Source organism: Anguilla anguilla, chromosome 11 (assembly GCF_013347855.1).
Source record: "Anguilla anguilla isolate fAngAng1 chromosome 11, fAngAng1.pri, whole genome shotgun sequence".
Taxonomy (NCBI): Eukaryota; Metazoa; Chordata; class Actinopteri; order Anguilliformes; family Anguillidae; genus Anguilla; species Anguilla anguilla.
Window position 1 is genome coordinate 15,349,519 of NC_049211.1, and position 15,095 is coordinate 15,364,613.

A 15,095-nucleotide genomic window follows, 5' to 3' on the forward strand; every position below is an offset into this window, starting at 1 on the left:
ATTTAATAGCAGTGTTAGTTTATTGTAGAATTCACGATGACTCACAAAAGGATTGAAGTCAGTATTGTTTGTGCTCAGAGTTAGTTTAGTGGGTTCTACTGTGACAACAAAGAATAAGTCTGCAAGTTAATATAAACTACATTCAGACTCTGCAGAATGCTTTTGAATGCAGTTTTAGTATACAATGGCCACATACTGCACTGCTCAGGTGTGTATGGATGCCAAGATGGACGGAATAGAAAATGTGTTGTTGAGCTGTGACTGAAGCACAGTGAAGCGCCCACGTGCGCTATAGACAGTAATGGCCAGCGTGTGCTGTGGGTGTTCCCTTTCTTCTGCACAGGAGCTTCACTGTTCTGATATGTGGACCAGATGGAATTGGTGTGCTTCTCTGGGGTCATGCGTGCTCCGCTGGGGGGGAACAGGCAGGTCTAACAGAGGGGTGGAGCAACCCTCTGAGACTCAGGCTTGGAGAGATGTAAAAGGCATTAGGGCAGCAGCTCTGCAAACCTCATGACTATTTTTTATTTTTTTTAAATGAATCCATCTTCAGGATGTATCTATTAGCTCTTGTCAGCTTTACTTTGATGTCTCGCTCTCTTTTGTTTCTCTCTCTCTCTCTTCTTTCTCTCTTTCTCTCTCTCTCTTGTTGTGCTCTTGCAGTTCTCTCTCTCTCTCTCTCTCTCTCTCTCTCTCTCTCTCTCTCTCTCGCTGTCCTCTTGCAGTTCTTTACCACTTTGTTACCCTTGCAGACGTGGCAAAGTCTTTGCTGGGTCCTAACTGAACAGCTTTTCCTTCTGATTTATAAAGTGAATGAGGACCCACTGTTGAGGAGTGATGGAGGGGTCTGTGAGACTAGGGAGAGCTGCTCTGTGTAAAGGCTGCAATGACCTGCTGGTAGCCTGACGGGCCTGCCAGCGATGCTCTCCGAAGGGCCCAAGCCTGAGGCAATTATTGAGCAGCTCAGTACCATGTTGACAGGCCCCGTGAAGGCTGTCCTGCATGTGGCTGGCACAAACCTGCACTCAGTCAGGGCTTTTCAGCCTTTCAGGGCGTGGAGAGGAGCAGGTGGAGAAAGTCATTTAATAAGTGAAATAATAACTAATAATAATTTTCAAGAAGTCTGTCAAGTCAATTCAGTAAACGCATCTATTTTGCTCCAGCTAGTGATGGCTGTCTCATAGCCTGTGTTTAACCCGAATCTGCCAGCCTCTAGAATCCTCTAAATGACTGCTTCTTTGCGTGAGTGACAATGTTATAGGGGATGTGTTGTGATACAAGTGTACTGCAGTAATTTGAATTGTCTTTTGCTTCCATTGTGGGCCCTCCCAAGTGCTCAAACGATCCTGTGCAGACAGCGGATATGCTTGTGCTTGTGCAGGGAGACAGTCTTTACCTCCCACGTGCATCTCCAAGGAGATTAGCATTCGTGGGGAAAGTACAGAGTGTTCATGTGCACCACAGTAAATGAAAATGAAAGGCTTGTTTGAAGGTTTTTTTATTAAAAGGAAGATTAAATTAGTGGCTTGTAAAGTGCGAGTCCTACTTTACATATACCTCCCCCCAAAAAGCAGATTAAACAGAGGAGGAATAACTTTCCTGAACGGATGAATGCCAAACCCACAGATGAAAGAGAAGAGTCTCTCAGAAGCTTTCTGTTTCTCCTCTTGTTTTGTAGCGACCTAGGCTCTATTTCCCGTGGGGTCTTTGTTTGTCTTTTTTTTGGAGTTTAATTGAGTGGCGTGTTTAGATTTTTTTTTTTCTATTTCCTTTTACATTTAGCAGGTGTTTGTACCTGTAATCCCTCTGTTCTCTTTAGGCCAGGTGAGGATCAAGCCATCGCCCCTGGCAATGGTAGCGACAAGCCTGAGATGTGTAGGCAGAGACTCCGGAACTGTGGCTCACAGAACAATGGGCTGGAAAGCCTGCCAGAACACTGCACTGCTGTATGGCAGAGAGAGGAGGGAGCGGGGAATTGGAGGATGAGGGAGGGGTTCGCAGAGGGAACAGGTCTGTTTATGTGTAGGAGCAGAGATGAATTAGCTTCCCCTCCCCTCCGCCCCCAAGGCAGTGAATTTCAGAAGGTCTGAGAGGGAAAAGGAAGTGGAGGAGGAAGCAAAGATTACTTCATGTATGCTGTGCGTCTGATGGGGCTTTTGTGAATAGATCAATGCAGTTTTCTTACAGTGCCCTTGCAGGCTGTGCTGGGCATAGGTATCTCTGGTTGGCATTTGTAGGGTCCTCAGTTTTAGGTTGCAGTTGTAAATCATTCGTTCTCATGGAAGAACAGAGCTGGTCTTTGTGTGGTTCTCACACAGTCAACCTATTCTGCCCTGAGCAGACTGGGAAATACTCATTTTGGCAGTGGTGTGACTGATATCTCCATATCTTTCCTCTCAATTCCCTCCCTCCCTTTCTCTTTCTCTCTTTCACTTTCCATTTTTTTTTATCTCTTTGCCCGACTCTTCTTGTCTCCCTTTTTTTTCTCTTGAAATCCCTGTTCAACTAAATTTGGACTAAGTTTTTAAAACCTTTATACCCTCTTTCTTACTTTTGCTTTCTTACTCAGTCTTTCTCTCACTCTCTCTCTCACACACTTGCCCATGCTGATTATTCTTTGTTCCCATGTTAAAACCAGATGGCCTCAGTGGTCCCAAAGCTTCATGGATGATGCCCGTTCACACAGCTCTCTCATTAAGTGTAGTCCGTGCCTAGAGCCTCTCCAGCAACTCTGCCTCATCAAAGAACAGCCTCCTGCCACCTTTCCCACAGCTGCCTCCCTGTGCATAATGATGGGGTATGGCAAGCAGCTCATAGAAAACCAGTTGCTATTGAACACAGGGCAACACCTTGGCCTAACTTTCCTCGGCGTGGTCAGACAAAGCAGATGCTCGTTAGACAATTTTAGGGAGACCTGTAATTGTGAAGCATTGTGGAAATGGCCTTGTCTACTTTTGGGCACGTTTCAGTCTGTTTTATTTATCTTTTCCTGGAGCTGAGGTCTGCTGCAGTCATCAGGAATCATTGGTTCGCTCCCCCATGGTGCCGCCCCCATCATTATCCCAGAGGACGCCTGAGGAAAATAGGAAGGCCTGTCCAACCTATCACAGGTTTCCCCGCTGTCTTTTTCCTAAGCTCTGTCCCCCCCCTGTTCAAACTGTACTTCACCACTTCACCAGGAGGAAAAGCCAAACCTCCCCATGTCTTTTCACTCTGCAGTCAAGAGGGATTCATTGGCAGGAAACAGACCATAGAAATAATTGCTCCATTTTGCAAAATAAATTGAAGACAAATTCTTTTGACTTCGTTCTTAGAAGTGCTTGTTTATTGGTCTTAATCCCAGCAGGGTGAAATATAAATCCATTGCCCGTTGTGCTGTGTGTTTTTGTAGCTTAATGTTTTAAATAGGTTTTATTTAGAGAATTCTGATTGGCTGTTATTTTTGGTTTGATTACATGACAATTAACCTCTTCCTGAACAAAGGAGGGATACTCAGAGTCCTAAGTATTTTTATTGTTGCTCCTGGATCAGACATGAATTTAAACAGAACTAAAAGAACTGGAACCACAAGAACCACAGCCTTGGAATTTCAAACGTTGCGCTAGCCAATCTTCTCAACCTTCTTTCGTGCCATATCACCACGGTTGTCTTCACTGAAGCAGGGAGCGGAGTGCCTCCAAAAGTACTCAAACATGCACATTTGCTCTTTTTGATTTAAAATACTCCAAGTGTATCACATGCATTCTTCCGCCTAGCAACTCACATGTGCAGCACTGGAGAGGCCGGTGCCTGCCAAAGTAGTGGGCCTGGATTTGCAGTGGAACATCTGCTTTGCATCTGTGGGGTGTGAGAGCGGCTGTCAGGGCCCAGCCTGCCGGAGCCGCACGCTCACCTGCCGGCCCCTGGCTCCTTTCAGCGTTACAGATGTGTGTGAACTCAATCAGCATTTGGCGCACTCTTTTTAACCTCCGGTTTGATCAAGGGCAGATGTCCCTGGTACCAGGCTCTGAGCAGAGGCCTCTGTTTTCTCTCCAGAGCCAGACTGGCCGCTCCCTGAGGATTCACGATTCCCAGCGAAATTCCCAAGATTCCGATGGGGAGGGAGAGAGCCAGGAAGACTGAAATGAAGGGGTGGAGGGGGTGGGGGGTGGGGGGTGGGATGCATTGGCTCTTTTGTCATAGGGGTGGCCAACACAGTCAATGGTGGATTAGCCAAAATGAGTGGACTGAGGGAAAGTGTTGAGCTAATTACTGAGAGAGGGTAAAAAATGTTGTTTGACAACAAATGGTGTTTTTTTAAAATAGTCTTTTGAGATTTCTGGAGTTTTTCAGTTTTGCCAGGCTGTATTAAAATTATCTCAGTAATTATTGGTTGTTCCCATGGTCACCATAAACTACCAGAGACTTCTGGCCAGTTTTTTATTTGCTCTGATCTAGTTCTGATGACATGATCTATTATAGTCTATTATAGTTTTATTTATGATTATCAAAAATAGTGTTCCATTGATTTTTGTTCTGTCATTGGCAGCTCACAAATTTTGACACATAAATTATATCTATGGTAGAAACAATGTTTTGCCTGATGACATCTCTTTTTTCACTTGAAAAGATGTTTATTTAGTTGGTTTAGTTTGTTTATTTTATGTTAGGCTATTTAGGAAGTGTGTGGCAGCCTGCTCTGTCCCTGCCACTCAATCATCCTTGAATGTGCCGTCTTAGTCACATAGCATCCTCTTGAATGTAAACAGAACACAGCGATGTGTCATGAGAAATTAGGCTTATTTTTTGGAACCATGCAGGGCAGCATTCATGCTCTCTTCCTCCCCCCACACCCACTCTCGTGAGCCAAAAAAAAAAAAAAAAACCTTGTTCAGAGTAGTGAGTGGGTTTTGGGGGAAAAAAATTGGCTTCCAGCTAATAAAGCTGACAGGCGGACTAGTATTAATCCCATCCTGCGAAACATTTCCCGGTGAAATGACGGGCTCTAATAAGCATACATACCACAGGGTGAGCCCCTCCACAAAGACTCACTCTTTGTCCCGTCCTCTGGCCTGACAGAGAGATTAGTCCTGCCGTTCAGAATGGAGGCCAATAAGGATGCTGGGAAAGATTATGTCCAGAGTCATTGGGTTTGTTTTAGCTATAGATGGAACAACAACACACTTTGAACTAGAGAGACACTTTAAAGTATACATGGAATCAGAATCACCCCAATTTCCTGAAACAGAAAAGATCTGTACTTTTTGTATTAATTACGTATTGCCTATTTTTCGGAAACTGTAAAATGCAGCACTCATTCTCACCAGCACTAATACTGAAGTGAATGTTAACTACGTGTTGAGTCTCCTACTGTTGAGGTTTGCCCAGTTGTCATCATATATCAACTGCACGGAGAATCTGAGAGCAGTGTAACAGACCCCTGAAATAAAACTGAGGAAGGACAGTTCATTCTTAGTGCGTTTCTCATAACAGCAGTGCTTTGTTAGGTTGGAGGTATTTTTCATTTTCAGCTGCTGGCTGCATTCCTTGCTGTTTTCCCATTTATGGCTAAGACCAGTGACTGGCAGGAGCCTGGTGCAGCGAAGCTCTGCAGGACAAGCATCTATCTGCCTGATACCCTTGCGTGCAGTTATTACAAACAGGGATTTGGTTGTCAACATTATGTAGGATTGAGTAAATTAGTTATGGCTGTAAATGAGAAGAGCAATGTAAAGAATGCCATGGTACTCTATATGATCTTGTGTGAGGAAAACATGATGGGATGACAGAAATTTTTAAAGATTTTAGAATTCTATCTGGGCTGAAATCAAGCCTAACACCGTGCTCTCTGTCAAGCCAATGTCAAAAAGAGGGGGGTATTTATAAAGTGACACTGTGGAGTGTTAGGGGTATAGCCGCACCTGTGTTGCAGGTACTGAGGTGTAGAGTGCTGGGGAAGTCTGTGATGGGGAGCTACAGGATGATAGTGTTTTTGGGAGCCCAAATTGCAGCACAAAATTGCTTGCCTTTGACTGCGTTCCAGTGACGAAAATAGATATCACGTTGCGCCTGGATGGTTTTTCTCACTGTCTCAACAAAAGCTGTGAGTACACACAGGCCTCTCTCTCTTGCTCTCGTTCTTTCTCTCTCTTTGCCCTCTCTTTTTGTCTCCTTTCTTTCTGCTTCCATCTCTCTCTTACTCCCCTGGACAGTCTAAAGGTTGTAGATCTGACAGCTGTAGGTCTTAGGTTATGTATTCTGGTAAGAGGCTTGCTTTTTGTCCTTCATCCTCCCTTGGTTGGTAATACAGTCATTGCAGTGATTAGCAGTAATTGCGAAAACAAGTTCTGTGGTTTTACAGTAATTGCAGTGGTCTGTGCAGCGCTAGATTTATCAAAAGGGAATTTTCTGGCAGCAGGAAGGGAACTGAGATAACATTTCTCTGGTTTTGAGATAACAGCCAATCAGTACCAGAGCAACATTATCTATGCAGGTGGAACTTATTTTCCCACATGTGGATCCAGTTACTATCAGCTTAAGCAATTAGGAAGGCTTATGGACAGGGCAATTATTGATTAAATCATTTTGCAGTGACCTTTAGCTTATTCCGCTTCCTGTGTCACTCAGAGTGGACCATATCCGTGCCTTTTGTTTTTGAATGAAAGGACTACAAGCCAAACGTGAAGCACATTTGTGCTACCCTTGACAGTGGGCGAGCGGGGACAGGTTTTGTGTAGGTCATGTACGGGACAAGGCGGGTGGTTTGCAAGGTGCAAACCCGGTCTTGAGACAGGAGCACAAAGGCCCTGTGTTTTTGGCCCACTTGCTTGGAAGACGAGCCAATGTGTATGTGGAGCCTGGATGCAATGTGAGACAAGCACTGGTGTTAGGCAGCACATGCTCGGGGAGCCGGATGAGCTGTCAGGTTCTTGTTGATAGCCTCCGGATTCTTCTCTGAAAGTTTCTGTGGCATGCTCTTCCAAGGTCATTCGGGGCAGCTCTGAGAAAAAGGATCTGAGGTCCTCTGATATATTACCATTTTATGTACATCTGGTGATTGAAAATGTTCACTGGAAAAAATGCATGCGTGTACAGAATTTGTTAGTATTTCTAACTGAATGTGAACATCAGCTGTTCCAGATAAACTGTCTGTCAGGTATTAAGCCCCACCCCCCTTTCCCTCGGAATGTTACACTAATATAGCCCCCCCCCTCTCCTCGAGGCACTGTTTATTTCAGGATGTGGGGCAGCAAGAATGTTTGATGTCCTCTGGGTGCCATAAACATTTATTTTAAAGCACACATATGTGGCTACTCTGTTCTGTGTGCCTACTCTGCCCTTTGGTAAGACCAGGTTAACTTTGCATTTGGCCAATGGTTTGCCAAGGTGCTATGGTGATAAGACCTTTTGTTAGGGCCATCATTCTGATAACACTACATGTTCTGAAGGAATGTATGTAATGTTGATATTGTACCAGTGCAGTTGAATGTTAGCAGCTCCAGATGAGCTAGCAGATCACGTGGTTCAGCTTCATGATGACTGACTTCTGAATGTAGCTTTTTATCTTCCGGAGACAGAAGGCTTTAAACAGATCATGTTCCCCCTCCTTCTGCTTTGTGTCAATGCCGCCTGCCTTCTGTCTACAGAACAATCTGTTGCTGTATTTTTGCATTCAACAAATTGCTTTATTTGGACAGCGGCTTTCAACGAGATCAAATATATAATGGTTGTTTCTCTTGTCATCTTTAATCTTCAGATTTGAAAGCATGTCAGTATTGTGCAGCAGTTTTCAGTAACTGCAATTTGTTCAGGGTATTTTGTGCAGAATCATAATTATTTTCAAATTTAGAGAAGAGATCCTCACTTTTTTACTAAGGAGAGTGAAAACGTAAATAAACATTTATGGTGTTGACAAGCCATTAACATATCAACTAACCAATTTTATTAATTTTATTTAAATTATATGAGAATGAATTGTGGTCATAGTTATCATTATTATTTTTAAATGGTGTTGTTTCCTAGAATGCCAATGGAAGCGTCTGGCAGTTGAATAAAAGCAAATGTAATGTGCATGTATTATAAATTGTTACAAAGTTAAATATCTTTCCCTGAGTGTTAGCTGATATAGTTCACCTAAACCACAACATGAACTGACACTCTGAAAATATCTGTGTTCCAGCCCTGGCTAGTTCAGTGGCTGCTCAGGAACCAGACCAGGCCCACGGCTGTACCCATGGTAGCTGTTACCCGGCGACCGGTGACTTGTTAGTAGGACGAGAAAAGAAACTCAAGGCTTCATCCACTTGTGGCATGAGAAGGAAAGAGCCCTACTGTATCGTCAGTCATCTACAGGCAAGTTGTCATCATACCCCCAGGCCCTCAAATCACTGGTAATCCAGCACATCCATACAGTGGCTCTGTTCGTGTACCACCATAGTGATGACTATCACCATTACAGACCTCCACGTCTCCACCAACTGATGCCTTTCCTCTGAATGACTCAAATGCCATTTAGTACCTGGCTGCAGTCAGCTAGGGGATGGTCTGGATTCAATCCAGGCCATCAGGAACATCAGTGTACCGCGATTGAGTGCTGCAAATAGATGCACCATGCAAGAGCCCTGAAAATGTGCCACATTAATAACAAGCAATGGAAGTAGTAGTAATTGCATCCTTTAATTAGTATCAGTCTCTAAAGAATTCCAGTTTTTGTCCTCAAAAATCCATATATCCAACTTTAGAAAAAAATAGCAAGAAAACAGTTTCTGCTGTTCTATTAGTACTGTTCAGTCCGAAGTGACATTAAGCTGTGATCGATAATTAATTGTCGCTGGTAATTCAAGAGCAGTCAACAAGTCATTAAAGATTTGTTCCTGCCTGTCCGTTATTTCTTTTTGTTTGTGTGAAATGTTCGCAGAGGGCTTCCTCCTTTTAACCCCCCCTCTTTGAAAACCCTCCCCTGCAGGATGAAAAGAAGTGCTTCCAGTGTGACTCCCGGCGGCCATACGATCCGGCCTACAATTCCGCCAGCCACCGCATCGAGAACGTCATCACCACCTTCAAACAGCACCGCAAGAAGACCTGGTGGCAGTCAGAGAACGGTACCTTTTACAATCATATTCAGTCTTCATGTATTTTTGTCTCTGCGCAGCGGGAGAAATCCTATTCTATATTCTCAGTAAGTGTGGTATACACCATTTAATGCCCGTGTAAAAGGACAGTGATTCTCCAACACATTGTCAAAGTTTAGTTTTCATTATTCCTCTAGATTTTGTTTTTTTCTGCCCAGTCCAAGAAACCCAAGTCTGTCGCAATGAATGAAGTTGCCTACTAGCAAGATACCGAGTTCCATGGTAACATAGAAACAGAGTATCAGAGAGAGAGAAGAAGAAGGAGAGAGGGAGTATAGGGGCCGTGGAGAAAGAGGGGAAAGGGTTTCCAGGCAGCCGCCCTCTCCTCCGCCTGTGGGCCACAGAGACGCATCCGTGAGCGCCGTGCGGGGCTCCCTGCAAAGCTGGTGCGGATCTGAGTACCACGCTGTTCTGAGCGAGACTGCACTGTGTCCGTTAAGACCGGCTGCACAGATGTTGGTAATTACAGGCTTGGCCTCAGCGTGCCAGTTCACACTCTACTACTGGGGCTGGGGAACACCCTTCAGCGGCGGCGCGCTAACAGATGTCCTGTGTTGTGGCGTGTCCGCACTGATTTTTATTTGGACCGCGTATCGCACGCAGCGAGACTTTAATCGCCGAATGCAATGGAACTGGTAAATGGATTATTATGTGAGGCGACACAAGGCTGGTATACAAGCGACAAACAGTCAGTTATTCCATGGCCCCTGCTCAGAACAGGAACTGTCCTGAATATTAATGCAATGCTACACAGTCCGGCTTGTGGCCCCGCCTGCAGGAAACAGCCACTATTTTTGAACAATTTCCTAGGGAAATTCTGGTGGAGCTGAAAATATGTGACGCTAAACAGTGGAGGATTTGTGCTGACACACGTGCTGACCACAGTCGTCTGTTGCTGGATGCAGCCCTACTAAATTCCCCTAGATTGCCCTCGGTGGATGGGGGTCATCACCCTATCTGCCACCCTGCTCTCAATCTGGCCAATGTCTACATCCTTGGCTGCGCTGAGGACTCAATCCTGTCATTGTGTGAGTGTGTGAGTTTGTATATTTATGTGTGTGTATGGGGAGCGCTCCTTGCCATTGCTAATGGCTCTCTTGGTCAGCGTTAGCAACACAACGCCCTCGTAGTGAAAACAGTGCGCTATTGAACAGTGAGCCTGGCTCCCAGACCCCAGCAGGCTGCACGCCTTGCTTTTCCTCCCCACTCCTTCCCTTTCCTTCCTGTTTGGCTGTGTATTATGAACAACAGGTTAATCTCAGTTCACTCTCAGACCCCGTGTGTCTTTGCCCATGACCGTGCGCCTCAGTGCCAGCCCCTCCCCCTCCCTCTCTTTCTCCCTTTCCCTCCCTTTGTCTGACTGCAACACATACACACGCACAGCAACTGTAATTATGATCATGGTGGTTAAAGGAACTTTAACTACTAGCTTTTGTTTATTTCAATAGTGATGCAAAGATGGACATGTGGTCTTGGGCCTACAATGTGCTTTGCTTTTGATATTTGACTGTGTCTTACTGGTGAAAATTCAATGCCTCTTAGAGGACCCCGGGGCAAAAATGACAATGGTATGACGACTGAATCAAAGAGCACCAGAGTCTCTCATTTCTGTTGTATTCAGTTCTAATTTTTCAGTCCTGACGTCATTTGCTTTACTTGATCTCATAGCCGGCAGCATAAGGTTATGAAGCACCACTGTTGTTTAGTTTGTGATCACATTCAAAGGCTGTTTTAAAAAGAAAATAACTTTGTGCTGTGCTGTGGAAAGTTTAACATTTTTTAAACAATTTCATTTCCGGAAGCAATTTTTTGTTTATTGCTCTTTAAAAATAGCATTATTTAAAATAACTTTCCGAGGAAAGGAATGCCCCATCAGTATGAAAGGTCACATGAAAGCAGAAGTCCCAGAAGTGGTACTGCTTGATAACGTGTCCCTGACAAGCCTCCGCTGTAAGGCATATGCTTTCTGAACTTGAGAGCTGTGCAAAGAGCGAAGGTGTTGAGAGAACCTTGACGAGTTTCATTAAGTGTTTAGTTTCTCTGTTTAAAATACCAGAACCATGCGGTGTGGGAGATTCTCCACAGCTGGGTGCTGTACAACTACCCGTCAGTAGTGGCTGAGCTGGTTTTCCATGTACCTTAGTGGAGCACCTTTAGATGATCAGAAAGCACAAGTCCAGTTGATAGCCTTTTTAACATCCTTATTCTTGTTTTTACTCCTTTATCTCTTCTACATATTGCCTTATTTATATTCCTATTGGATTTTTATTATGCTTTTTATCTCTCCTAGCTGTATTCTTGCTCTTTTTCTTTCTCATGTGCACATTACCTAAGTTTGGGAAACCCATGTGTGTTCCCTGGCTTGATGTGCACTCTGCAGTGGATTACTGAAAAGTATGGTTGCATACTACATGATTTTTCTCTGTGCAGTCCATTATGCATGACATATTGTGGTTTTGTAAGCATCAATATGCTAAGCCTTTAGGAGGTCTGCACAGGACCATAAACGTTATCCTGTCTCTTGTGTCTTTAGGGAAGTCTGCTGTTAGCATTCAGCTGGACCTGGAGGCAGAGTTCCATTTCACCCATCTCATCATGACCTTCAAGGTGAGCATCTCTGAAAATGGATCTGATACAGTGAAGCTCTGCCAGGTTGGCCTTAGCGTTCTGTTTGAATTACATTTTAATGTCTTATTAAATGTAACATCCTGAACCGGCACTCACACAGGGAATTTGAACTGCCATTTTATCTTGTATTAATAAAATGATTTTGTTCCAATGTGACAGACTGTGGTTCACAGTGGTATTATCCATATATTAAGCCCTCCCTTGGTAATACGTGAGAAACGGCTCTGGTCTTCTTGCAGACGTTCCGCCCGGCCGCCATGCTGATCGAGCGCTCGGCGGACTTCGGCCGCACCTGGCAGCCGTACCGCTACTTCGCCTATGACTGTGCCGCTGTCTTCCCTGATGTGTCCCTGGGGCCTCTGCGTAGAGTGGATGATGTCGTCTGTGAGTCCCGCTACTCCGACATCGAGCCCTCCACGGAAGGAGAGGTGAGCCAAGGATTTATATATAGTTTTCGATTTTTTTTTACATTCATTTGCTTAGAATCCAATCCATAATCTTTTTCACAGCACTCATGCATATCTGGTCTTCTAGAGGGGTGAATCTCACGTTAATTGCCTCCCTCAACAGTTATGACGTCTGTCTAAGCTGCATCTGTAACCTCTGAAACACAGTGGTGGCTGCCTTTGTACTGTCTGTCTCCTCAATATGGGTGAAATCCTGGCTAACAAATGGCCTTCTCCTCTCAGGTAATCTACAGGGTTCTGGACCCAGCGATCCGCATTGAGGACCCATACAGCCCCAACATTCAGAGTAAGTGAGCAGTACCTCCCGAGCACACAGTGGATGTGAGCGCTATAGCTTGAGTACTTCACCATGGCAGCGGCTACTCAAAGCCCTGCACTTGGATCAAGTGGCCACTGTCATGACCATAGCCTCTTTGAAGAGTAAAATGAATTACAATAGTATAATTATTTTGAGCTTTGCTGTGAGAGTTGGTAGCAATAACAATCGAACCGTGCGCCTCATTTTATGCTAAATTACAAATTGGAGAAGGAGAAAACCCAATGATTTCATTAATGTGAGGGATATATATATTTGCGGACACATGCGCCAACACTCAATGGAAGATTTTAGCGTAAAATGAAGAGATGGAGAAATGGAAAAAACAGTCTCCCACACAAATACGACTTTTTATTTGATCTGGCATTAGCTGTTCCAAGAAACCAGTGAACACAATTTTCCCTTAAAGTATCAAGAGTGTACTTGAAACACACGGTAACAAGACACAAGCTCACATCCACTGCAGCCTTTTCCTGTACATTCTTTTCAATTGGACTGAAGACAATGCAAAATGGATGATGAGCCGGATTCATTACACTGGCTTGATACACTGTGTGTCGGAGCATAACAGCTCTTCATATATTGTTAATTAACTGTGATAGGGGAAGGGGGAATACTTATTTATGAATAGCTGCAGTAATTGTAAAATGGCAGCGCATTTAGCAGGGCCAGTGAAATTTATCCTGTGCAGCACATAATACCAACATCAGATCCAAAAAAACAAAAGGAATTGGGGGGGGGGGGGGGGTGCTTACATTAAGCCTTCTGTACCAAATATCAAACAAGGCATTAGTTTAGTCTAGAGAACCATTCCTTGCAGAGGACACAGAAGATAAGGAAATTATTTTGGGGATGGAAAGTTTAATATTATTTGAAATTACCGACAATGCCCAAATGTCAGTGCAATTACTGATAAATTAAATTGTTGAATGTGTGGTTTATAGAGTACTGTTTATTTACCTTTATACACGTGACTATTAAACTCAATGATTTTGCTGGTTGGTAACCATGGGAATTATACTCTAGGAGGATTTTACCGCCAACAAGTTTTCTTTCTGTGGTGTCCCAGGAATGGATCCTTTTTAAGGCCAGCTGTTGCCGCTGCCCTCACATTCTGCCCCAGCTCACATTAGCAATTTGATAACCATGCTCCCATATTAGCAATGAGAAATTCACAGGCTGGGACCCCTCTTCCAGGCAACTACTCCCCCCCCAAACCCCACCCCCAACTCCCGTAGTTCCTCTTCCCTTTAATTTAAGTCACATAGCTCTCTCCGTATCCGATTCCCCATCACAAATACATTAGTCACTGAAATCTCCTCACACTGTGTATCCTGCTCAGTTTTGTAAGTCTCATTGTGTCTCTGTTTTCCCCCAGAGTGGGAAAGGGAGTAGCTTTTGCTACAGTCAAGGTCCTGAGAACAGGGCCCCACTCAAAGAAAAGAGAGACCGCCAGATAACAAAATCAGCGAAAACTGATAGGCCTTTGAATTGTTGTTTCTTGTGCTCTTTCTCTCCCTGGCAGACAGACACACATGCACATGCGCACACACACACACACACACACACACACACACACATTTAATTTCATTCGTTCATTTTTCTTTATTTACGCTTGGAGACACTTTGAGAGCAGGTACCCTCTTTTTCAAGTGTGCCAAATGTACACATGAAACACAACAATTAGAAAGGAAAAAAGTAGCACAGAGTAAAATAAATAAATATTTAGTTATATAAAACATATAGTTATATAAAATACTAATAAAAACAGAATTAAATAAATGAATAAATAAATATATATTTAAACATCATTAAACAGGAACCTGAAGTGACAACCATTCCGGAGAGCATATCTTATGGATACCAGTTTTCCTAATTATAAGCTGTGAAAGTTATGGAGGTGTTTTTTGCGGTTTGTAAATACACAGGTACCAATGAAAAATTCTCATAACATATAGTGATGACCAGCCTACTTTCTGGTAAAGAACGCAGTGATGGGTGCGATAAGCATCTCCCGTAATAAACCTGAGGGCCGAATGGTGAGCAGCATTTAGTGACCTCAAGTGTGAGACAGAGGCATGTCTATATATATAACATCCCCATAGTCCAAGACCGAGAGAAATGCTACCTCAATAATCCGCTGCCTACAGGCCAAAAAGATTTGTTCCTGTACAGGAAACCAAGCTTCATTCTTAAATTTATTACCAAATAAATTCAGTGTGAGTTTTAAAAGTCAATTTGGTGTCGAGCCACACACACATGCACACACACACACACACACACACACACTGTCCATTTGTTTCCCTCTAGTCCATTTGCAGCACTTTCACTTCAAAGCCAGGTTAACTGCACTTCAGTTTTGGTGTGTAAATTCAAAAGATTGCATGATGACCTTGAAGGCATGAGTACAGTTATATAAAAGAGATGATGTCCAGGTGTATGCAGAGATTTATGAAATACCATAGCTTCACAAATAGTACTGTGATGGGTTCTCTTGTCAAAGTTCATTTCATGACATAGAGAGCTGATCCTGAAAAAATGTCTCATGGACCGTGCAGGGGTGTGTGAGTGTTT

The 15,095-nt window shown here is 43.8% G+C and overlaps 1 protein-coding gene across 3 annotated transcripts in view; it reads left to right on the forward strand.

The window, feature by feature from the left end:
- Positions 1-15,095, forward strand: part of lamb2 (laminin, beta 2 (laminin S)) — a 35,910-nt gene that overhangs the window by 3,070 nt on the left and 17,745 nt on the right. For all 3 annotated transcript variants that reach the window (XM_035382816.1, XM_035382815.1, XM_035382817.1), the window contains exons 3-7: positions 8,159-8,331; positions 8,945-9,080; positions 11,644-11,717; positions 11,978-12,166; positions 12,428-12,491. In XM_035382816.1, coding sequence (XP_035238707.1) covers positions 8,159-8,331; positions 8,945-9,080; positions 11,644-11,717; positions 11,978-12,166; positions 12,428-12,491 — 636 coding nt within the window. The remainder of the gene's footprint in view (positions 1-8,158; positions 8,332-8,944; positions 9,081-11,643; positions 11,718-11,977; positions 12,167-12,427; positions 12,492-15,095) is intronic.